Here is a 25,104-nt window from a genome sequence, read left to right on the forward strand (position 1 = left end):
TCCTTCAAAATCAAGCTCTGTGAAGTCAGGGATTTTGTCTTGCTTGCCTTACATCCCTAGGAACATAGAAAATGATCTTTATAAATGGAATTAAGAATGTATAACTAAATGAATGAAAGACAAGAACAGGAGGCTGAATGTCCCTGAAAGCCTTTGCTGATCCATTCCCTTAGCAGAGTAGGAAATGGGGAGGAATGGGTTGCAGGGAGCATGTTAAGGGGAGGTGTGGTGGGGTAGGATTAGGGATGAGTAACTTTGGATCTTGGGGCTTTAGGGCAGGACACATTGGAGAGCTGGTGGGAAGTGTCACCTCCCCGACCCACCTCCTCTCCACTTCAATATCAAGGCCTCTGTACTGTCCTCTCCCCCTTCCTTCATTTTCAGGAACAGAGTCTTGATTTACCAAAGCTTAAATCACTAGTTTTAATTCTTCTCCAGCATTTTTATGAGCACAGGTATTCCTCTTTCAAGAAAAACAAAACAAACAAAAACGAAACCTGGTTTCACTCTGAAGTTCTTTCTAAGTTATCACCCTAAGGAAACCATTGACATCGTATCATTCTTCTCCTCAAAAGCTTTTGTCATCTTGTCAACAGCCTTTTGCCAACTTGACACTTTTTATCTTGAGGCTACCCTTTGCCTCCTCTCTCTGAAATGCTCTCCACATGTTTATAGTTTCAAACATCCCTGTCTGCCAAAGGTGCTTTGGCCCTTTATGACCTACCTACCGTAGAGCTGCTTTAGTTGCAATTACAGTTGGCCCTTGAACAACATGGGGGTTAATCCATATATAACTTACGGTCAGTTCTCCCTGTCCTCAGCTTCTCAGCATCTGCATATTCAACCAACCACTGACAGTGTGGTACTCTAGTGTTTACTACTGAAAACTATCCTGTATCAGTAGACCCACACAGTTCAGTCCCATTGTTCAAGGGCCAACTGTATTCTGTTGAACTTTATTTCCTAGCAATCTTCTTGCTTTATGTTTATACCAGTTGTAGCTTCTCTACCTTAAATATGTGTGTAATCTGACTTGGCTCTTCAGTGGTGACTGGTGTTGGGAATGTCTCATACCCACAGAAAGCCTCTGGTGTAAGCAGACATCGCTGTATATTATGGCCCTGGTATACAGCCAACATGTGATGACACTTTAAAATGCTGATTTTTTATAATATTAAGTCAAAGACAATTTGTACTTTAGAATGTTCATTCTGGGCTATAAGGCCTTGAATGTTAGTTATTCAGTAGTTCTAATATCTGGAACTTGACATCCTGTCAACTGCAGTCACAGAGCTGAGCTGTCCTGGACCATCCTCTCCCCTGAAAGAAGAGTTGTGTTTTTTTGCTGCATTGCCACCCGATGAATGGCTTTGCAGGATTTTTCTGCTATCTGAGCAGCTTCTACTCCAGGTATGAAAAATCTAATTTCACTCCCTAAGACTTTTCCCCATAATGTCCCTTCTGTTTCAACAGATTCTCACTCAGACACATTAAAATGGGCCTTATAATATCGATTTATTATCTTAGCAATCTCAGTACACAGGGCAGTCTCATTGTGTTTTTTTTTTTTTTTCTTCAGAGATAAGGCAGGCCTAGCATCTTCCTTAAAAGAACATACTCTATGGCCTCATGTTACAAAAATTGCAGCTTGGTTCAAATCCCCACTGATAGTCCTTCAGTTTTTCTTGTAAGGAGATAACTTATTATGGAGAAATGTTGTTCCATAAATAAAATAAAGCTAGAATGTTAATATTAGGAGACAGTTCTGAGCTTGGAAGCCCAGTGCTGATGTTACATACTGAATTTTTCTCATCCCCTCCTTCTCAGCATCCTCACACTACTTCTCTCTCTCTCTGTTACATGTTGGCAGATACAAATTGAAGGTGTGATACAGCTGACAGCACCTGCAGAGGTCAAGGGCCTTCTCTTAGACAGAGAGATTTGGGTCTGTCCATCGTAATTCCACAATAGGAATTTTGAACCAAAGAAAACAAAAGATTCTGATTCTAAGTGACATAGAATGGATGCGACCTAGGGCTGCCCGACTTGGCAGCCCAATTCTTTTTTGGGAAAATATTGTTTGTTATATTGTGATTCTCTTCTATAGCCCTAGCCTTCTTATCTTTGAGGCTTTGTGCATGGATGGTTGGAGTAAATTAAGCAGGAAATGAAGTCTGGTAGCAGCCTAGGAAGGTAGTTATGAGACGGGAGAGATGACCTGCTGAGAGCTGAGCCTGGCTTCCTGCTGCTCCCTGAGAACAGACAGTGGCCGGTGCAGAGGTTGGGAGCAGGCAACTAGTCCTCAAGGATTCTTAGAGGTAGCTGGAAGAAGAATCTGGTAAAAGATAAGCTTCCTTTTTGTTAAACGTGGCATGAGCTCTGACCTTATTGGCCTTGGAAGACTAGCAAGGTCTCTGACCTCTGGCTTGCCCAGACTAAACCCTGCTGAACCCATGTCCAGGAATGGGGCCATTTCCCACCTCCCTTCCACACACCCACTCACTCCTAGCTGCCTTTCATTCCACTTCCTGTCTCTTCCAATGGGGACTGCCCAAATGACAGGAGAAAACTAGAAGGTATTTTATATAAAGGGAGCAAGGAGAGTGTCAAAGACTCAGGTCAAAGTCTCATCTGTTTGCAGCTTGGTACCCCCAGAAGTGGCTCTGGGCACTGGAAGCCGGATGCCCCATGTCTGAAATCAAGGGTTCTCCCAGCATCCTGTTTCATACAGGTCAGCACCACGTTTCTCAGCTAATTGATAGACACCGCCGCCCCGCCCAACCCCAGCCCCGCTCCCCGCCCATCACCCAGAGGCCAGGATGCGTGGAAGGGCTATTTCTCAGAGCCCCTTCAACTCAGTGTTTTACATCGTTACTCCTTGAGATGGATGGAACTTGTTAGGTTCGTTTCTTTCTTTTGTCGTTCTTTCTTCTCTTCCTCCCACCTTCTCTCTGCCCTCCCTTCTTTCCTTCCTGCATCCTCGGTCCTAGGAACCTAGGAAGTTTTCTGCTCAGTATCTTCCAAGCAGTGTTGCTGCTTCTCCCTGTGTTCCCTGCAGTGGCCAGAAACCTGCTCCCCCATCAAAGACTTAAAAAGCACACAGGGAGTCGCGGAAGCTCAAGTCTAGGCCTCAAGGTTACTGCTTAGACCCTTTTGCCTAGAAATGATTATATGAAGACATAAAACGTTTTAACTCTATGTCCTACTTTGTATTTTGAATTAAAACTCTCAATATATAGATATGGGAAATTCAGATTGATCACTCAGCATAACAGCCTTGGACTTTTCCCTCTTTCATCAGTAGTACTCTGATATGGCTTATGGAGTCTGCTTTCCTACCTTGGAGAACAAGGATGATGTGTGTTGATTTGGAATGTTTAGGTGAGATCACCTTGGGAGCCAAGTTACAGATGACGTGTAATCATTTATCTTTAGACTCCCAGCTTTGATTTATCCGTCCTCCACCCATTCCTCATCTTCCACTAATGGGAGTGTAGTATCCAGGGCAGTAGAAAACGCCCTTGTCCTGACATCCATACTTCATGTTTCTATACTATCTGTATTTGTGACAAGTCATTGAGGCTACCTCCTTTTGCTAAAATATTAATAGGTAGGAGCAGAAAGGTCACAGTTATGAAAGTAATATTTGGAAAAAAAGACTGATTCTGTTCATTATGCTCTTATTGGAATCTCTCTTTTTTAGGACGGGTGGCGGGTGGGGCGGGAGTGGTAGGAAACCTGCGCTGCACAGCATGTGGGATCTTATATCACCAACCAGTGATTGAACTTGTGCCCTCTGCAGTGGAAGTGCGGAGTCTCAACCACTGGACTGCCAGGGAATCCCCTGGAACTTCCTTTTGACATGGAAATTCCCATCATCTATGATCTCAGATTCTTGGAAATCAAGCATGGCCATGTTCTCTCGCTGACATAGATGCATTTGTTCCTAAATATTTTATCCATTTTGGTGTTTTCCACATCCTCAGTGCTCCACAAAGTTATTAAACACATGATTCTTGCTGCCAGTATCAGTGTTGCTTTGGAGATTAGTTTAATAGTAGAAGGTATTAGTCATTGGCCTGTCATACAGCCACATGCTCTTATTGCCTCTTCCTGTAACTACATGATAAATACATGGGTGTGGGTGTTCATAGCATTGTTTTTTGCTCGTAGCATTTTAAAAAATGATTTTATTTATTTATTTTTGGCTGTTCTGGGTCGTCGTTGGTGCGCGGGCTTTTCTCTAGTTGTGACAAGCGGGGCTACTCATTGCTGTGACTTATCTTGTTGTGGAACATGTGCTTTAGAGCCTGGGGGTTTCAGTACTATGGTTCCTGGGCTCAGGAGGACAGGCACCACAGTTGTGGCACGCAGGCTTAGCTGCTCCGAGGCATGTGGAATCTTCCTGGATCAGGGATCAAACTGGTGTCTCCTGGGTTGGCAGGCAGATTCTTTACCACTGAGCTACCTGGAAAGCCTGCTCAGAGCATTTTTAGTCCAATTTTTCATATCCATTTGTTTTGAGAATCAGAAGTCAGTTATTGTGGCCTATTTACCAGGCACTGTAACCATGACTAGCACTTTATATATACATTCTTTGTAATTTTTACAATAGTGTTGTAAGGAATTACCTTCATTTTTTCATTCATTCGTTGGTCCATTCAGCAACTGCTAGGTTCTGCGTTAGAAGGTAAAGACATCAGTCAATGAGACAGGGGGAAAAAAAAAATCTAACATTCACAATGCTTAGAAACTGAAACTTAGAGAAGTGACTTGTAGTCAGGGGACACCCTGAGTGACAAGCTGGGATTTGAATCTGTCCAGTCCCAAAACTCATGCTGCCTCCAAAAAACAGTGATGGTCGGTGCCAGTCATTCACAGCTTCATTTGTTTTCAAGCCTTCAGACCAATCTCATATGTTCAGTGTCATTGTCTCCACTTCACAGGTGAGGAAATAGGACTTGGAGAGGCTGAATAACTTACTCACGATCTTGCAGGCAGTCGGTTCCCAGGGCCACACTGCTTCTATTTGCCCTCTCTGCTGCAGAGAGGCAGAGGTTCACAGACCCTGCCCAGCAGGAGTTTGCAGACCAGCAGACATTACAACACAAAGCAGAATGGAATAAGGCCACAAGAAGAGTATAAACAAAGTGCTGTGGGATTGAGCAGGGATTATTTTAGTCTAAGGAGTATTTGAAAACAGAGGACAAGGAAAACACTCTATAATTTACAGGGTATCATATTTCAAGCAGGAAATAATATATTATTCTAAGTAAAAACATAATAAATAGGAGCTAGAATTATTTTACTTCTCTTTTTTGCCTAGTGAGTGTATTCATTATATAAAATTTATCGAGCGGCTGATTGGGTATAGTACTGTAAGAAACAATTCATTTTCAGAGATGTTAAATTGCTAAAATAATGTGGATCTTAAAATTGATTAGTTTTGTTTATTTTTTTAGTAAGAGTATGTCTTGGTCTGTGTTCAGATATTTTAAGTAGAGAAAGTAGAGAAGGGTCATAACATATTTTCACATTCACTGGGGTCCCAGCAGGGCTGTGTACAGTTGTATGATTTGTATACTACACAGAAGTACCCAGATGGGTAAAGAGGGTACTGAAATCTAGTCTGCATTTCCTATGCCCAACAATGCTCCCCAGCACAAGACTGCCTCCCTCCCAAAAGGAAGGACATCTTGGTGCCTTTTAAAATTTTGTACGAGTAATAAAAGATTGTTTATGGGTTTGCAGTGACGCTGGGTCCCACAGCAAGAGCAATAATAATGGTACTATAGCACCCAGGGTTGAAGGTGCTTAATATGATGGTTTTTTTATCTTTCTACTGTAGACTTTAAAATACCATAGGAGTTTATTGCATTCTAAATTAAAGATTAACTTAGTAATTAAGTAATAACCAACAACATTGTAAAATCTGTTAATGAAAAATTTTATTGATTCCATGTTATTACATAAAACCAAATTGTAATGTGGGATAAAATGAAACAACTTTAATTCTCAACTACACAATATTTTTGCATGTAATTTCAGAGAGTTCACAGACCATCTAAATCCTATTTCGGACCACAGATTAGCATACCCATATTATAGTACAGAATGATTAAAAAAGAATTGACAATATAATGTGTTTATGGTATTTGTTTATAGCAAATATAAACATGTAGTTGAAACCTAATACTTTCCCTATGGCTAAACACTCAAGAAGTCACCACAGTATGTATATTTACTGGTTACTGAGTCATCCATTTTGGAAGTGTTTAATTCTTTTTGAATCACTCTTCTCATTTAACAACTTCCTTTGAGAAAGTGCCTAGATTTGGGTGCTATTGTGCCATGAATACATACTTATTGTGGCTCACTTTGCAAGGTGCCTTTTATAGGTTGGATTAATGGTAAACAGAGTAATTTGAATTTATTGGATGACAATAATTTTACTTTAGATTTCAGTGAGTGATAGTGGTATTACCTCCCTACTCCAGCACTCCCTGAAAATCAGATCCACAAATCCAAAGCGTCTCTGAAAGTTTCAGAATTGTCAGTGATCATGAAATTACAAGCTACTCCAGGGCTCATTCTCATAGAAAGGGAAGTTTCCCAGGACAATGAGTCATTATTGAAGCAGAGAGTTCCTCTAAATGGCTCCCTCATTAGACCAGTCAGTGTGAGACTGTAGAACATCCATCTGGCAGTGTGGTTATCATCACTAGCCAGAGGCTGTCTTCCACATCACAGACTATGTCATGAAACTGTCATGTTAAGTGTTTATTTTCCTGGCCAAATGTCATTTTTTTTTTTTTAATAAAAGTTTGTTTTGTTTTGTAATGCTATAAATTTTATTTTATACTTTTAAAAGCATAAATGTAAGAAGAGTCCATGGTTTCTCAGACTGCTAAAGTGGTTTGTGGCTCAAAAAGTTAAGAAAGCTGACCTCATATTTGTCCCAGTCTGCTGTGCTCTGCTAATTTAGAACATTAATATGGTCCACTATATTTTCATGCCAAAGTTTGTTTAGATTAGAGTAGTACAAATTAGCTTCTCTGGGACTTTTCTTCATGGACCTCCTGGATATCATGCATTCCCATTGAGTAGGTAGGAATATTTCCTGCCTTGTACCTTGGCCTCTTCCTGCCATGGTCTCCTTCCAGTTCTCGATGCTTCTCTGAGTCTCCCAAATGTCATTTTTAAGAACTATTTCATTGAAGAGTTTGCTGCAAAGAGATTGACTTGGGATTTTTATCATAAGCCAGGTGAAATCTGCTGTGGGTGGGAGGGGTGAGTGTATGCTAAGTCACTTCAGTTGTATCCAACTCTTTAAGACCCTATGGATCATAGCCTGCCAGGCTCCTCTGTCCATGGGATTCTTCAGGCAAGAATACTGAAGTGGGTTGCATGCCTTCCTTTAGGGGATCTTCCCAACCCAGGGACCAAACCTGCATCTCCTGCATTGGCAGGCAGATTCTTTACCACTGAGCTAGCAAAGAAGCCCAGTTTAGAAACTAGCTCTTTATAAAGTTTCAATTGGCTTTTATTAATATGAACATTCATATTTAAATGTGCCATTGATTTTGAAATGCTTTATTTATTTTGTGCTTGTGTGGTCTGTTGTGTCCAACTCTTTGTGACCCCATGGACTGTATGTAGCACACCAGATTCCTCGGTCCATGCGATTTCCCAGGCAAGAATACTGGATGGCAAGGGGTTGCCATCCCCTTCTCCAGGGGATCTTCCCAAGCCAGGGATCAATCTCCTGCATTGGGCAGGTGATTTCTTTAACACCAAGCCTTTTGGGAATCCCTTTATTTATTTTACTGTCTATCAATATTTTTCTTTTTGAAGTTATCAAATAATGATGACTGATTAAAGTAGACCCATTTTCTTAAATTTTCCCTTTGTCAAAAATGGGAATATTTGTTCAAAGAAGACATGACTGCTAAGTGCAGGAAATGCAGCATGAGATCAGTAGGGCACATGGCAAGCATTTTGCTTCCCTGCCTGGAACAGCAGGGATAACATGATTGCAGGAGGGGATTTTTATGTTGGAGATATTCACTATCAATGATTCAGAGGGTGGCTATTGTCCTTACCTTATACATCGAGGATCCAAAAATGTTGAAATTTTACTCATTCAAAAAGTATTCAGTGATATGTGTCATCTATGTCAGTCACAGAATTGGGTGGTTGGGATACAAAGATGAATAAGAGCCTCTGTGTGCTGAGTCCTAGGTCATCCATGCTTACAGAAGAGGCTTACAGAAGACGTTGATATGAGGGCATGAAGAAGGGAAGGATCAGCTTTAGCCACAGGGTGGCCATGAAGTCTGGAAGTGAAGATACATTATTTCATCCTGAATGGTAATATAGTATAAGTTCAGTTCAGTTCAGTTGCTCAGTCGGGTCTGACTTTTGCAACCCCATGGACTGCAGCACGCCAGGCCTCCCTGTCCATCACCAACTACTGGAGTTTACTCAAACTCATGACCATTGAGTCGGTGATGCCATCCAACCATCTCATCCAATTTTTTCATTCTTCTTTCACTTTCATCAAGAGGCTCTTTAGTTCTTCTTCACTTTCTGCCATAAGGGTGGTGTCATCTGCATATCTGAGGTTATTGATATTTCTCCTGGCAATCTTGATTCCAGCTTGTGCTTCATCCAGCCCAGCATTTCTCATTAAGTACTCTGCATATAAGTTAAATAAGTACGGTGACAATATACAGCCTTGATGTACTCCTTTTCCTATTTGGAACCTGTCTGTTATTCTATGTCCAGCTCTAACTGTTGCTTCCTGACCTGCATACAGATTTCTCAAGAGGCAGGTCAGGTGGTCTGGTATTCCCATCTATTTCAGAATTTTCCACAGTTTATTGTGATCCACACAGTCAAAGGCTTTGGCATAGTTAATAAAGCAGAACTAGATGTTTTTCTGGAACTCTCTTGCTTTTTCGATGATTCAGAGGATGTTGGCAATTTGATCTCTGGTTCCTCTTCCTTTTCTAAAACCAGCTAGAACATCTGAAAGTTCACGGTTCACACACTGTTAAAGCCTGGCTTGGAGAATTTTGAGCATTACTTTACTAGTGTGTCAGATGAGTGCAATTATGTGGTAGTTTGAGCAATCTTTGGCATTGCCCTTCTTTGGGATTGGAATGAAAACTGAACTTTTCCAGTCCTGTGGCCACTGCTGAGTTTTCCAAATTTGCTGGCATATTGAGGGCAGCATTTTCACAGCATCATCTTTTAGAATTTGAAATAGCTCAACTGGAATTCCATCACCTCCACTAGCTTTATTCATAAAAAGGCCCACTTGACTTCATATTCCAGGATGTCCAGCTCTAGGTGAGTGATCACACCATCGTGATTATCTGGGTCATCAAGATCTTTTTTGTATGGTTCTTCTGTGTATTCTTGCCACCTCTTCTTAATATCTTCTGCTTCTGTTAGGTCCATACCATTTATCTCCTTTATTGAGCACATCTTTGCATGAAATTTTCCTTTGGTATCTCTAATTTTCTTGAAGAGACCTCTAGTCTTTCCCATTCTGTTGTTTTCCTCTATTTCTTTGTACTGATCACTGAGGAAGGCTTTCTTGTCTCTCCTTGCTATTCTTTGGAACTCTGCATTCAAATGGGTATATCTTTCCTTTTCTCCTTTGCTTTTTGCTTCTCTTCTTTTCACAGCTATTTGTAAGGCCTCCTCAGACAACCATTTTGCTTTTGTTGCATTTCTTTTTCTTGGGACTGGTCTTGCTCCCTGACCCCTATAAAGTGTCATGAACCTCTGTCCATAGTTCATCAGGCATTCTGTCTATCAGATCTAGTCCCTTAAATCTCTTTCTCACTTCCACTCTGTAATTGTAGGGGATTTGATTTAGGTCATACCTGAATGGTCTAGTGGTTTTCCCTGCTGCTGCTGCTGCTGCTGCTAAGTCGCTTCAGGCGTGTCCGACTCTGTGCAACCCCATAGATGGCAGCCCACCAGGCTCCTCCATCCCTGGGATTCTCCAGGCAAGAACACTGGAGTAGGTTGCCATTTCCTTCTCCAGTGCATGAAAGTGAAAAGTGAAAGTGAAGTCGCTCAGTCGTGTCCGACTCTTCTCAACCCCATGGACTGCAGCCTACTAGGTTCCTCCGTCCATGGGATTTTCCCAGGTAAGAGTACTGGAGTGGGTTGCCATTGCCTTCTCCCATGGCTTTCCCTACTTTCTTCAATTTAAGTCTGAATTTGGCAATAAGAAGTTCATGACCTGAGCCACAGTCAGCTCCTGGTCTTGTTTTTGCTGACTGTATAGAGCTTCTCCATCTTTGGCTGCAAAGAATATAATCAGTCTGAATTCGGTGTTGACCATCTGGTGATGTCCATTTGTAGAGTTTTCTCTTGTGTTGTTGGAAGAGGGTGTTTGCTATGACCAGTGGTCCTCTTGGCAAAACTCTCTTAGCCTTTGCCCTGCTTCATTCTGTACTCCAAGGCTAAATTTGCCCGTTACTCCAGGTGTTTCTTGACTTTGTACTTTTGCATTCCAGTCCCCTATTACGAAAAGGACATCTTTTATGGGGTGTTAGTTCTAGAAGGTCTTGTAGGACTTCATAGAACCTTTCAACTTCAGCTTCTTCAGCATTACTGGTTGGGGCATAGACTTGGATTACTGTGATATTGAATGGTTTGCCTTGGAAATGAACAGAGATCATTCTGTCATTTTTGAGATTGGATCCAAGTACTGCATTTTGGACTCTTTTGTTGACTATGATGGCTACTCCATTTCTTCTAAGGGATTTCTGCCCATAGTAGTAGGTGTAGTGGTTCATCTGAGTTAAATTCACCCATTCCAGCCCATTTTAGTTCTCTGATTCCTAAAATGTCGATGTTCATTCTTGCCATCTCCTGTTTGACCACTTCCAATTTGCCTTCATTCATGGACCTAACATTCCAGTTTCCTATGCAATATTGCTCTTTATATCTTCGGACCTTATACTTCCATCACCAGTCACATCCATAACTGGATGTTATTTTTGCTTTGGCTCTATCTCTTCATTCTTTCTGGAGTTGTTTCTCCACTGATCTCCAGTAGCATATTGGGCACCTACCAACCTGGGGGGTTCATCTTTCAGTGTCCTATCTTTCTGCCTTTTCGTACTGTTCATGGGGTTCTCGAGGCAAGAATACTGAAGTGGTTTGCCATTCCCTTCTCCAGTGGACCACATTTTGTCAAAACTCTCCACCATGACCCAGCCATCTTGGGTGGCCCTACACGGCATGGCTCATAATTTCATTGAGTTAGACAAGGCTGTGGTCCATGTGATTAGATTAGTTAGTTTCCTGTGATTACGGTTTTGAATCTGTCTATCCCCTGATGGAGAAGGATCAGAGGCTTATGGAAGCTTCCTGATGGGACAGACTGAGGTGGAAACTGGGTCTTGTTCTGATGGGCTGGGCCATGCTCATTAAATCTTTAATCCAATTTTCTGTTGATGGATGGAGCTGTTTCCCTCCCTGCTATTTACCTGGGGCCAAACTGGTGGATAAAGATAATGAAGATAATGCTGACCTCCCTCAAAAGATCCCATGAATGTATTGCTACACTCAGTGCCCCCAACCCTGCAGCAGGCCACCACTGACCCACGCCTCTGCCAGAGACTCCCAGACACTCACGGGCAAGCCTAGGACAGTCTCTTGTGGGGTCACTGCTCCTTTCTGGTCCTGGTGCACAAGGTTCTATAACATAATATAAACAGACCATTTATTATGTATTTGCCTGTGTTTTCAGATGTGCTGGCTATCTGTAAGAAGGTCAGGAAAGACTTTAAAGAAAAGATAGTAGACTATGGTCTTGAATATCAAAAGTTCACTGGGTTTGGGGAAAGGGATTGGGAAGACATTCATGGTTGACAGAAAAGTGTATTTGGGGGAACTGTGAGTGATCTTGTTTAGCTGGAGTGTAGAAGATGAGACAGAATACATGGGTAGGAGGCAGATTTCAGAGGTTTTGGAAACTGTTCTAAAGAGTATCGATTTTATACTACAGGCAGTCAGGAGCCAGTGAAGGGTGACAAGCCAGGCAGTAACATGGTCGATCAATCAAAAAGTATTTATGGCATGTCCACTACTTTTCAGACCAGTACCAGGTGCTGAGCTACAAGGATGAATTAGATGCAAGAAACTCAAAATATATTAAAGAAAACTATAAGCAAGTTAGTGCAATGGAAGTCATGGATTTTCTGAAATGATTATTATTATTTTTATTATTATTATTATATTTACTGGGGCTTCCCTTATGGCTCAGCTGGTAAAGAATCTGCCTGCAGTGAGAGACCTGGGTTCGATCCCTGGGTTGTGAAGATACCCTGGTGAAGGGAAAGGCTACCCACTCTATTATTCTGGCCTGGAGAATTCCATGGGCTGTATAGTCCATGGGCTCGCAAAGAGTCACACATGACTGAGTGACTTTCATTTTCACTCACTATGTTCCAGGCTTGTACTGAGTGCTAAAATGTATTGTCTGATTTAATTTTCCCAATAAGCCCCAAAACACTAAGGCTTGGTGCTATTTTATAGAAGATGAAACTGAAGCACAGAAATTTGGTAACTTGTCTCAGGTAAGTGGTGGAGCCAGGGTTCAAATCCTAATGGTCTGACTCCAGAAAATGCACTTTTTACCACTAAGGGCTACACTGCCTCCCCATGACAGAAACCTCTCTGAATTCTAAGTACTAGGGGCCACATGAGCCATTCTGCAGAAACAGAAGTAGGATCTGGAAAATCTTCATGAAGATAGTGATGGGGTTTGTCTTATGGAAGATCACTCTGTCCACTTGGAGCTGAGCAAGACCAGAAGCAAGAAGGTGATTTAGGAGGCTGGGTAACAGTTGGCAGTTATCAATGAGAATGAGGGTAGGCTTCTCACTTGGATATCAAGGTGGATAGTGGAGCTCTTAACCATGATTCATAATGCCAAAGGAGAAACAGGTGTCAGATAGGGGCAGAGTAGGTGTGTACATTTTTAATTTGTTGAATATGTGGAGTTTGTGGGGGCAGTAAATGTCAGTAAAAGTCAGTGACTGGATGCACAGTATTAGAATTTAGAAGAAATATCAAAGCTAGATATTACATTGGATGTCATCTTTGAAAATTTAAAAACTAACATATTAGTTAATTGAAGGTATGTAAGTGTCAAATCAGAGCTATTGATTCTATCTAAAAAATTGGGGGAAATATAACAAATGGATAATATCAATAAAAAGTAAACAGTAGAGCTGGCAAAATGTGCCACTCCATTTTAAAGAAAACATGTAGACAGGTCTTCTAGCTTCTGAGGTTGTGAAAAAATGGTATTGTAGCACTGTGCATACCTTTGGTGAGAAACACCAGGGATGGGGAGAAGGTGGTTTAAGATATAAGAGGTAGGAGACGCCGCAGACCCGGGACTCGGAGCAGCTCAGAGGCGGTGAATAATAGCTCTTCAAGTCTGCAATAAAAAATGGCCTCCAATAAAACTACATTGCAAAAAATGGGAAAGAAACAAAATGGAAAGAGTAAAAAAGTTGAAGAGGCAGAACCTGAAGAATTTGTAGTAGAAAAAGTACTGGATCGCTGTGTAGTGAATGGGAAGGTGGAGTATTTCCTGAAGTGGAAGGGATTTACAGATGCAGACAATACTTGGGAACCTGAAGAAAATTTAGATTGTCCAGAGTTAATTGAAGCATTTCTTAATTCTCAAAAAGCTGGTAAAGAAAAAGATGGAACAAAAAGAAAATCTTTGTCTGACAGTGAATCTGATGATAGCAAATCAAAGAAGAAAAGAGATGCTGCTGCTAAGCCAAGAGGTTTTGCCAGAGGTCTTGATCCAGAATGAATAATTGGTGCCACAGACAGCAGTGGAGAATTAATGTTCCTCATGAAATGGAAAGATTCCGATGAGGCGGACTTGGTACTGGCAAAAGAGGCAAATAGGAAGTGTCCTCAAATTGTAATTGCTTTTTATGAAGAGAGACTAACTTGGCATTCTTGTCCAGAAGATGAGGCTCAATAATTGTTTGCATTGCCTTTTATATATATTTTTATATATATATAAAATGTGGGTCTTGGTTTTTTGATTTATTAGTGTGAAGAAATAACTACATTCTAATGAAAATCAGGTTTGATGTTTGTTTTGAAGTAATATTGGGGAAGTTACATTGGGTTTTTTGTTTTTTTTTTCCATCTGTAGCACCGGTTACTTTGAACAAATAAAAGCTTTCTGTAGTTGCTTCCTTCAGTAGGAAAGAATTTGATACCATGGTGTATTATTTCCTTAGCATTAGAGAACAGTTTTTCTAAATGTTCGAGGAAATATCCATAGTCATTACTCAATCAGAATTTAGCATTTAACTCATATATGCCTGAGGACCATTCTAAGTTTTTTGTATGTGTATACATAAAAGACATATGTAAATGGTTGGGAGTTAATTTTTTGTTGTGGTTTTTGTTTTGGTAAATATATTTAAACAACAGCCTTTCATAATGATGGATAAGCCCATGTTCTGGAATTACATCATTTTGAGCAATATAAGAAATCACTTCAACTTAGATTGAAAATTTAAGTCTGAACCTTTCAAATTAAATAATTTTGTAATTAGACAAATTAAGCAGTTTAAATTGGGTAATTTTTTAAAGCATCCCTATAAGAATCTGCATCCATATCTGCATATAAATGTAGTTTTATATGCAGAAACCCTGGAAGGAAAATTTTTATCACCATCAACAACCTTCCCAACCAAATGAAAAAAGTAGAAAAATTCTGGTATGCTTTAATATAGCAAAGCAAAACTTAGTTAAACGGACACTTGATGGTTCTTTTTGGTGAACCATTGTTTTACAAGAAATTGAAGTCTTTGTGCTATATTTAGGAAAGGTTGTGATACATGGGATGTCTCAGATTTGTTCATGGAAACTTAATCAGATAAATATTGGCAATTTACGATCTACAAGAATAAATGAGTAAACAAACTTTTCTAATCTATGCTTGACCTGCATGTTTTTTCAAACTTGACTCCAATCCATTCCTTACACAAAGGCTCAATTTTCTCAGTATTTTGGGTTACTAGTTCAGCAGAAGCCAAGGAAAACAATAACTTTGTAGTAATCAGAATGTTATTCAACTGTATATTGTTTACTTTATTGTAAATACTGGTGAACAGTGGTCAATAAATAGTTTTATATTCCTTAAAAAAAAAAGATATAAGAGGTAGAACTTCAGAGAACAAGAGTAGGAAAGAACATTACTGAATGTTGCCTTAAGCATATGGAGAGCACAAAAGTATAAAAGTTGTTGGTTTGCTTCCTATTTTGAGAGTTCATTGATCAGCCTGAGGCTTCTTAAAATGCATGCTGAAAATCAGATCTAGGAGACAAAAGGCAAATTTGCATGGATGCATGACTGGAAATAATTTGAGACTAGAAGATACCTCCTATATAAAAAGTCTGGGCTATTGAAATCAGGCCAACCAAAAGAAAATAATCTTGAAAGAAATTACAGTTATAACCTATATGTTTAGAATTAAATTAACCCTATTATCATGTGGGTAGAATACATTTTAGTCTTTTGGTCTTTAGAATATAGAGAGGGCACCATTGCCCACCCATCATGGCAGTCCTTGTTTAGAAGGAAGACTACCATTCATGAATCATCAACCTAAGCATAATGAAAGTTAGCTACCTGGGATACCAGTGACAGAAAAATTGATTCCTCCGATTGAAAGATGTTTCAGTTACAAAAATTCTGATGCCAATTAACAATAGCAACAAATGTCTCTATTAAGAACATTAAGGGAAATACAGACTCTTAATGAGGAATGCCAAAGATGGAGAAAGAAAAGGACACTGGGGGGAAAGCCCATAAAACACTTGTACGTGCTAATGGCGGGAGTGGAGGAAAGGCAACTCTCCAAAGAAGGGTGTTCTGGACAGAGTCCTGTGGAGGCGGCAGGAAGTGGGCAGTGGTACTGTGTTGGCACAGTCTCTGTACAAAACAGCAGATGACAGGAGTGAGGATTCCAAAGACATTTTCTCTCTGAAACCATATGGGAATTTTAAGGGTTGTAGGGGAAGAGTTGGGGATTATTTTTATTCAACTCACTCTTAAACACATATAAGAATGTTCGAAATGGCCAAATGCTACCATCTTTTTAAGGGGATCATTAGATATAACATATCAATTGGGATACTTTCAGCCCCAAGTCATAGAAATCTCCTGTTAAAATTGACTGAAATGTTGAGAGGCTTTATTATCTCACATAATGGGTGGTCTAGGGGTGGTAGGTGGTGCCAATTGCTGAGTGATTCGGTGAGTGATTCAAAAATCTCATACTGGTTCTCTCAGGGAATCTGGACTGGGGCTTTGTAACAACTTGGAGTGGTGGGATAGTGATAGGGCCAGGAGGGAAGTTTAAGAGGAAGGGGAGGGACACAGGTATCCCTATGGCTGATTCATGTTGGTGTTTGGCAGAAACCAACACAGTACTGCGAAGCAGTCATCCTTCAGTTAAAAATAAATAAACTAATTTCTTAAAAGTCTCATACAGGTTCTTTAATCCTTTCCTTTGGCCATTTGTTGGGGCTTCCCTGGTAGCTCAGCTGGTAAAGAATCTGCCTGAAATGCAGGAGACCCCAGCTTGATTCCTGGGTCAGGAAGATCCTCTGGAGAGGGGATAGGCTACCCACTCCAGTATTCTTGGGCTTCCCTTGTGGCTCAGCTGGTAAAGAATCTGCCTGCAATGCAGGAGACTTGGGTTCGATCCCTGTTTTGGGAAGATCCCCTGGAGAAGGGAAAGACTACCCACTCGAGTATTGTGGCCTGGAGAATTCCATGGACTATACAGTCACAAAGAGACAACTGAACGACTTTCATTTTCACTTTGGCCATTCCTGGAATGTTAACTTCGTATGCCCTCATGGTCACAAATGACAACATTCAAAGAAAGAGAAAACCATCTTTTCATTTGTATTTCTCTTGGAAAATCCTTCTGTAAAACCCTTCACCACTTAGACTTCATTGACTAGAATTACGTCTAAGTGTCTAAGACTAAACCAACCATTTGTAAGAGGAATCAATCATAGGATCAATGATGACCCAACTCCTGGAGCTGAGGCTGGGTTCAGCCTTCCCTGAAGCGCCTGGCCACTCACAGCAGTTGCCAGTCTGGACAAAACTGGATTTTTGTGAATGCAGGAGGGTCACCTAGTTTTGGGGTAGGCAATCAATGATGTCTTGTACAAAGTAATTGCAAAAGCCTTTCTTGAGTGGAATGAAAAAATATTAAATGTTTCTTATTAATAAAATTTTGTCTTTTAGTTTGTGTTCAGTAGCCAGTTTTCTCATTTTTGGTAAAATAATTAAAATGATAATTTTAGAACTATTTAATATGATTATTTCAGTGTGATAAACCTAGTATGGTCAGTTTAGTTTGGCTTAAGTTTTTTAAAATAGCTTTTCAGAATTCTTTTGGCTGGATTGGTTCACAGTAAATATCACTGATGATGAATGAAATTTGGCTGTTCACTCATCCTCCATAATTTAGAAAAATGCTAACATGCCTCCAAAGTGTTGGAGAATCTGTTCCTACTTCCTACTGCCTTTCATCTGAGACTAAAAGATAGGCTTTGCAAGTCCCACTTGCCGCTACGTGGACAGTTTCCTGGATTTCCCAGAGACACTAGGCTCAAGAAAACAGGAGGAGTGCCAAGAAGAATTATCAGTTACTCTGGCTTGTAACTGACTAGACTTAACCTAAGCAAAAAGAAAGAGTTTATATTTTAACAGTTCAGGGTTGTATCTTGGAACCCAGAGTAGGAATTCAGTTGAGTCTTTGGAAGTTCTGCTGTCTAGAAGTGGAAGACCACTGGGAGCTGGGCTGTTCCATCTCTTGTCTCTACTTCTTGTTATAATCCTATTTCATTATTTTTTTTTTAATTTATTTTATTTTTTTTCCATTTATTTTTATTAGTTGGAGGCTAATTACTTTACATCATTACAGTAGTTTTTGTCATACATTGAAATGAATTAGCCATGGATTTTCTTTCTGCAAATGCTTTAATGTTTTTTAATGTCTGTAGTGGGCAGATGAGAGTCACTTTTTACTGCTTGATATGACTTCACCTCTGCTTAAAAGACTAGTTCAGACTTTCAGTGTCTCTCAGTTATGATTCAGCTGTGGCTTAGATGAAGCATCTCGTTCAAGGTCACCCAACTAGGAAGCAGTAGAAAAAGGCATTTTGACTTTAGGTCTGTTTAGATCTAAAACTTGGTGACCTTCCAACAAAATATGCAAGCACCGGTGAGATTTGGGGAAACAATGCTTGATAGCTTGTTGACTCAGTCCATTTGTGTTTAGAGATGAACCTGATTTGGGGGCTTGGTATAGTTCCTCTTCTCACTACCTCTGTCAACTCCCAGCCAAAAGAGCTTCCCTTCCCATCATTAGAGGAGTCATTTCTTTCTTTGACTTAACACAAAGGGGTATCTCATCATTATAGAGTAGCTGACAGATTCCAAACACCACATAATAATCTTTTATTTTACAACAGTCCAGTGATGTAGTATTCTGGAATTATTTACTCCCATTTACAGATAAAGAAATGGAGGCTCACAGAGGCAAGTAGTAGAAAGACTGAATTCCCTGGGGAGCTGGACTAGTTGCTTAGGAGAAGACAGAGCCCCTTGGTCATGTCCCTGGGGGACCCAAGTGGGCAGAGAGGGCAGGATAGCCGCAGGTCACCTGGTGCTGAGCTCTCTTGCTAGACTGGGGACTTCATGAGGCCAGATACTTTGTTCTCACTGACCTCTTCGTTCTCAGGTTCTAGCACAGTATTTGGTACATAGCAGATTCTTGATGAATGTTTGTTGAAGGAATATGAGACTTTCCTAAAAATGATAACTATTCAATATTTGAATGAACTGCCTTGAAAAGTTCCGTGATTCCTAGCACTGGCAGAGTTTAAGATGGATAAATATCTGCTTGCTAACTTTTAAAAACTTTGTCTTTTGTGTTGGGGTGTAGCTGATTAACAATATTATGATAGTTTAAGGTGAACAGCAGGGGCTCAGCCATACATATCCACATATCCATTCTCCCCCAAACGCGCCCCACCCCCACTCAGGCTGCCACAAAACATTGAGCAGAGTTCCACGTGCTATCCAGTGGGTCTCTGTTGGTTACCCACTTTAAATATCATTGTGTACATGTTCATCCCAAACTCCCTAATTATTCCTTCCCCTGTGTCCTTCCTCCTGGCAACCATAAGTTCCTTTTCTAAGTCTCTGAGTCTGTTTCTCTTTTGCAAATAAGTTCATTTGTATCATTTCTATTTAGATTCCACATGGAAGGGATATCCTACAGTATTTCTCTTTCTCTGTGTGACTTACTTCACTCCGTATGACAATTACTGGGTCCATTCATTTTGCTACAAATGTCATTAATTCATTCTTTTTAATGTCTAAGCAATATTCCATTGTATAAATGTACCACATCTTTATCCATTCTCCGTCAGTAGATATTTAGATTGCTTCCATGTCTTGGCTGTTGTCAACAGTGCTGCAATGAATACTGAGGTGCATGTATCTTTTTGGATCATGTTTTCTCCAGATATATGTCTTGGAGTGGGATTGCTGGGTCATACAGTGGCTCTAGTTTTAGTTTTCTAAGGAACTTCTATAGTGTTCTCCATAGTGGTCTGTTAGCTAATTTTAAAGGCTAACATTTATTGAGCATTTACTATGTGCTGGGCACTGGATTAAGTGTTCTACATGTATTATTGCATGTATTCCTCACTCCATTCCCCTGAAACAGTAGTTTCTATTATTACCCTCATTGAAACGAAGGCATAGTGTGGTGAAATGACTTGCTCAAGAATCCATTGCAAGTTGTGTGGCCAGGGTTTGAAATCCTGGAAGACTGAGTTAGAGATCTGAATCTTAGTCATGTTGTTCAAGTGTTTCTAGATGAGACAGGACTTTGAAGTAGATCACCTCTCAAGTCTTTTTCAATCTAGAGATTCTCTGATATTTTGGCCGGGAGATTGGTGCTACCACATACAGGGAAAGCAGAGAAGGAGAACTGGTTGTATAAGGATAGAGGGATTGGTAGAGGGCAAGTTGATTTTGATTTTATTTGGTATGAATGTCAGAGGATATCCAAATGAAAAACTCCAACAGTATTTTTATGTTGAAAGAAAAAATAATTCATACGTGTGCTGTTGGCATGAAAAGTTCTTCCAATATCATAAAAATGATATCATAAAAATGACTTCCTGGTTGTACATATGATGTTGCTTATAGCTCACAGTACTCCTCTAACACAGCCTTACACTGTGTTATGGATAATACCATAGTTTTGAGGGATAAGCAACATTCTCTTTTTTAGAAATTGAACTTACTGTCCTTTATTTGTCAGAAATTTCATTAAATTGAAATGCAATTTCAGAACTGAAAACCACAAAGAAATGTCTCCAGAATAAGAAAAAAGGCAAATAAAATATATTTTAAGGCTTCAGAGTCCTAGCTAAATTTGCCACTGTATCCTTTCTTCCTTAAAACAAACAGGGACCTCAAATTTAGCATGTTGCATTATCACCATTCCTAGCAGCAAAACAAAACTTACAAATATTTAAGAAAGTAATGTAATCTAAAATATAACAATGAAAATTCAACCTAGAGAGGTGGGATGGGGAGGCAGATGGGAGGGAGGTTCAAAAGGGAAGGGATATATGTTTACCTATGGTTGACTCATGTTGAGATTTGACAGAAAACAACAAAATTCTGTAAAGCAATTACCCTTCAATTAAAAAATAAATATTTAAAAATCATTTGAAAAATATTGCTCTTTGACAATATAATTCTTCCACAGCCTGAGAAATATCAGAAAAATCTAAATCTACTGATCATCAGGCAGTCAGAAACTCTAGAAATTGAGAGACACTATAAAAAAGGAACAAGGCAAGATTTTGCCCAGATGGACCTGTGCTAGCAGACTGCACATATAACCTGCGATTCCTAGGAACACGCAGTCAGGTTCCTGGGTAGCCAAGGCCAGCCAGGGGTGACCTTGGAGTCACATGGGCCTGGGTTTTAATCACAGACTCACTGTTTATTAATGGTACGATCTTGGGGAAGTTGCAAAACTTCTCTGAGCCCATTTCTTCATCCACAAAATAGAAAGACTAATCTTTCCTTCATGGGGGTGTTGTAAGAAGTACATGACATGACATGTGTGAAAAGGACCTAGAATGAAGTGTTCTTAACACACACACACACACACACACACACACACACACACATCAGGGTGAGAGGAAACTTTTGGAGGTGGTATGATAGATATGTTTTATGGCATTGATTAGCTGATGGTTTCACAGGTACATACTTATATCCAAATTTATCAAATTGTATACATTAAACATGTACAGCTTAAAAAATTTTTTTTAATTTTGTATTGGAGTATAAGCAGTTAACAAATGCAACCCACTCCAGTATTCTTGCCTGGAGAATCTCATGGACAGAGGAGCCTGGTGGGCTACTATCCACAGGGTCACAAAGTGTCAGACACAACCAAAGTGACTTAGTATAGGCGGTTAACAATGTGATAGTTTCAGGTGACCAGGGAAGGCGCTCAGCCATACATACACATGTATCTATTTTCCCCTGAACCCCCCTCCCATCCAGGCTGCTACATAACATTGAGCAGAGTTCCATGTGCTATATAATGGGTCCTTGTTGGTTATCCAATTTTAAAATAGTAATGTGTAACATATACAGCTTTTTATATGTCATTTATACCTCAATAGTGGTTTAAAAAAACCCCGATAACCCTAAATAGTAATAGTGACAGAACAGACTTTTGGTAATGGTTTGGTCTCATCCTTTCCCCCACCTTAATTTCTTTGCCTTTAAGAAACTAAGATATAGAGGAAATTGACTCCCTCATTGAATTAAACAATTAGTGTCTACCAGGCGTACTATGTACAGGTATACAGGTTGTTCCCTGCTAAGGTGAGGAGGGTGAATTCCAGTCCATTAGCACTCATCAAGCTGGGCGCCGGGGCCTCTCTTTCTAATTTGCAAAAAGGTGCTACATGTGTGTGTAAAGCTCCAGCATCTGATTCAGAGATAACGAATTTGAACTATGCCCACTTTGTGACTGATGGGAAATGGACAAGCAATCAAGGGTTACAATACCTATAATTAATGCTACTACAGGGAAGGTACTACAGGAACACAGAAAAGAGACACTTAAATGAGATGGCATGAAGAATGGAGTATTCAGAATCTGTGACTTAAAGGATGGTGGCAGGGGGCACAGATTGTGGAGAATGTTCCAGGCAGAGCAGTGAAATTGAATTATTTATCCATTTATTCATTCAGTAAACACAAATTGAATAGCTACCAAGTTCCAGTACTGAACTTGAAGAAAAAAACAGTAAATAGTAAAAGAAAAACTCCTTACTCAAAATCCTAACATTCTGGTAGGGCAGAAGGATGACGGTAATTGAACTAGAAAAATACTTGGTAGTGGAGATGTGCTTTAGGAGAATAACACAGGCCAGGCAGGGGTGGTGGGTTGGGTTGGGTTGGTGCCCCTTCCACACGAGAGTGGAGAGCGGCAGGCATAGTCAGGGAGGCATCACTTTAAGCTGAGGTTTAAATGGCAATCGTAGGAAGCTCATGAGATAATCGTATCAGGCAGAGGGAGAAGAGAAGCTGTTACAAGTCTTGAACAAGTTGCTCAGTTGTGTCTGACTCTTTGTGACCCCATGGACTATAGCTCACCAGGCTCCTCTGTCCATGGAATTCTCTAGGCAAGAATACTGGAGTGGGTAGCCATTCCCTTCTCTAGGGGATCTTCCCAGCCCAGGGATCAAACTGGGTCTCCTGCATTGCAGGCAGATTCTTTACCATCCGAGGCACCAGGGAAGCCTGTTACAAGTCTTAAGGGGGGATGAACTCTGTTTTTAGTTGGCAAAGAAGACACTTGAGGTGTGTCTGAAGTGGCACGGGAGAGAAGAGGCTCAGGAGATGAGACAGAGAGGTAGGCCAGTACCAGACCTGTGTGAGCATGGTGACCTCACAGACCTGCAAGGCGTCCCATATGGAGGGAAAGCTCTGTGTTATTAGGGGAGGACAAGTGAGTTGGGGGAAACAGGCAGGAACCAGATGATGACAAGTCTTACATGGAGAATCTGGGAGCCATTTATTTCTGCTTAAGGTTATGCAAAGAATTCCAAGGAAGCCATGACTAAAGTAAGTCAAAGAAATCCTTTCATGTTTGTCTTCAATACCAAGACTTGAATACCGAGTCTTATTTGTATTCCTTGTTCCTGAACCCAAATCCTCAATGTATAGACCCCATGAAAGGTTAGAACCCTTCTCAAGTGTGACCACACATTCAGATTAATGTAAAATTTATTTTTGAAACATGATGGTGACAATTGTTAGGAGAAATGTTAAACTGGGCAGGTTGTGTTTTTTAGGAAGATATATCTTCTTCTGATTTCAAGAAGTAAGAAGAAATACATAAGGTCAAGTTGGTAACAAGTAATGTTTACTTATTAGACTATTTCCTGTCTTATATTTGTGATCTTCATTCTCATCAACAAAATCTCAGATTTGATTATCAATGAGCTTAACTAAAACTCTTGTCTTCTAGACTCCTGTGTGACTTGGAGTCATATTTGACTAAAATGTAATTGTTGAGATATAGGCTGAAGTCCCTGCAGAGGCAGAGTCTGGCTGGGAGAAAGCCTTTTTGTTCTGTTCCCCTTTCTTCCTGGTATTTGTATTTATTTTGTGACTTCTTGATATGGCTTGGAGTCTTATAATTTTTTCAAATATGTTGCAAAACCATACACTGAGTTAAGGACCACAGCTTTATAAGGTCTATGGGTACATTTTTCAGGTACTTGTACTGATTTGGAACTAACTGTGGATGTAAAAAGATAGTAAGATGATTTTATCAAAAATACCTCGTAGGGTTCATTATGCTGAAAGTGACGTTCCATGTATGTAATGTTTCTGCTGTTTCTTGACTCAGAAAAATCTAGTCAACAAGTATTTCTCAAACATTCATTTAACACATAGTATCTGTAATTACAAAGATGGCATGAGACAGAGATGATGAAAACAAGGTTCTCATTTTTAGCGAGTTAATTTCATGAGATGACAGATGTGTTTACAAATAAATGTAAAACAAGTATGTATATGATGTGGTAGGCCATGACTAGGCTTGCCCAAGAAAAGCCTCTAGGTGGATGTGAATGAATGCAGATGAAAGGGGTGTGCCCCAAATGCAGGCAAAGCACAAGCTTCAAGGCTTGGAACTGGTACATGAAACCTGGGTGATCTGGCTCAAAGAGTAGCAAAATCATTGCCTTATGAATAGTATGAGTTGTTTCTGAAGGATGAAGAGCCTGGGGTTATGGAAGGTATAGTTCTATGATCCTCCAGTCTGGCCTACTCAATGTGGGCCAATGCCGCTGGGCTTCAGATGCACAGTCATCAGTAGGAGCTGTGTCCACCAACTTGCATCCTTATCAGGTTTACTTGCTGCTTCAGGATTAAACAAAGTAAAAGCAACCCTGAAGTGTTGCCCTTTGAATAGGATGTGTGGCCTCTGGGGATGTAATAAGTGTCATGGGTGCATTACAGACAGTTTTAAAGAGTTTTAAGAGCTGTGAGGAAAAAGAAACATTTCTGGTTGGAGGCTTCATGAAGGAAGTAGAATTTTTTTCCTTTTTAAATTTTATTGAAATATAGTTGATTTATAATATTGCATTAATTTCTGCTGTATAGCAAAGTGATTCAGTTTTACATATATATATACTTTTTCATATTCTTTTCCATTATGACTTATCATAGGATATTGAATATAGTTCCCTGAGCTATACAGCCAGACCTTCTTGTTTATCCACTCTTTTTTTTTTTTTTTAAATTTTACTTTGTATTGGAGTACAGTTGATTTACAATATTGTTAGTTTCAGGTGTATAGCAAAGTGATTCAGTTATACATATACATATATCTATTCTTTTTCAGAGTATTGAGTAGAGTTATTACAGAGTTTTGAGTAGAG

The 25,104-nt window shown here is 40.0% G+C and overlaps 2 protein-coding genes across 2 annotated transcripts in view; both read left to right on the top strand.

Annotated features, from left to right (window-relative positions):
* Nucleotides 1-25,104, top strand: part of IFRD1 (interferon related developmental regulator 1) — a 52,348-nt gene that overhangs the window by 713 nt on the left and 26,531 nt on the right. The window lies entirely within an intron of this gene.
* LOC110134728 (chromobox protein homolog 3) lies at nucleotides 13,383-14,997 on the top strand. The gene is given in 1 exon segment (XM_020889392.2): nucleotides 13,383-14,997. A coding segment is annotated over 1 exon segment (552 nt). The 5' UTR covers nucleotides 13,383-13,489; the 3' UTR covers nucleotides 14,042-14,997.

Source organism: Odocoileus virginianus, chromosome 1 (genome assembly GCF_023699985.2).
Source record: "Odocoileus virginianus isolate 20LAN1187 ecotype Illinois chromosome 1, Ovbor_1.2, whole genome shotgun sequence".
NCBI classification, from domain to species: domain Eukaryota; kingdom Metazoa; phylum Chordata; class Mammalia; order Artiodactyla; family Cervidae; genus Odocoileus; species Odocoileus virginianus.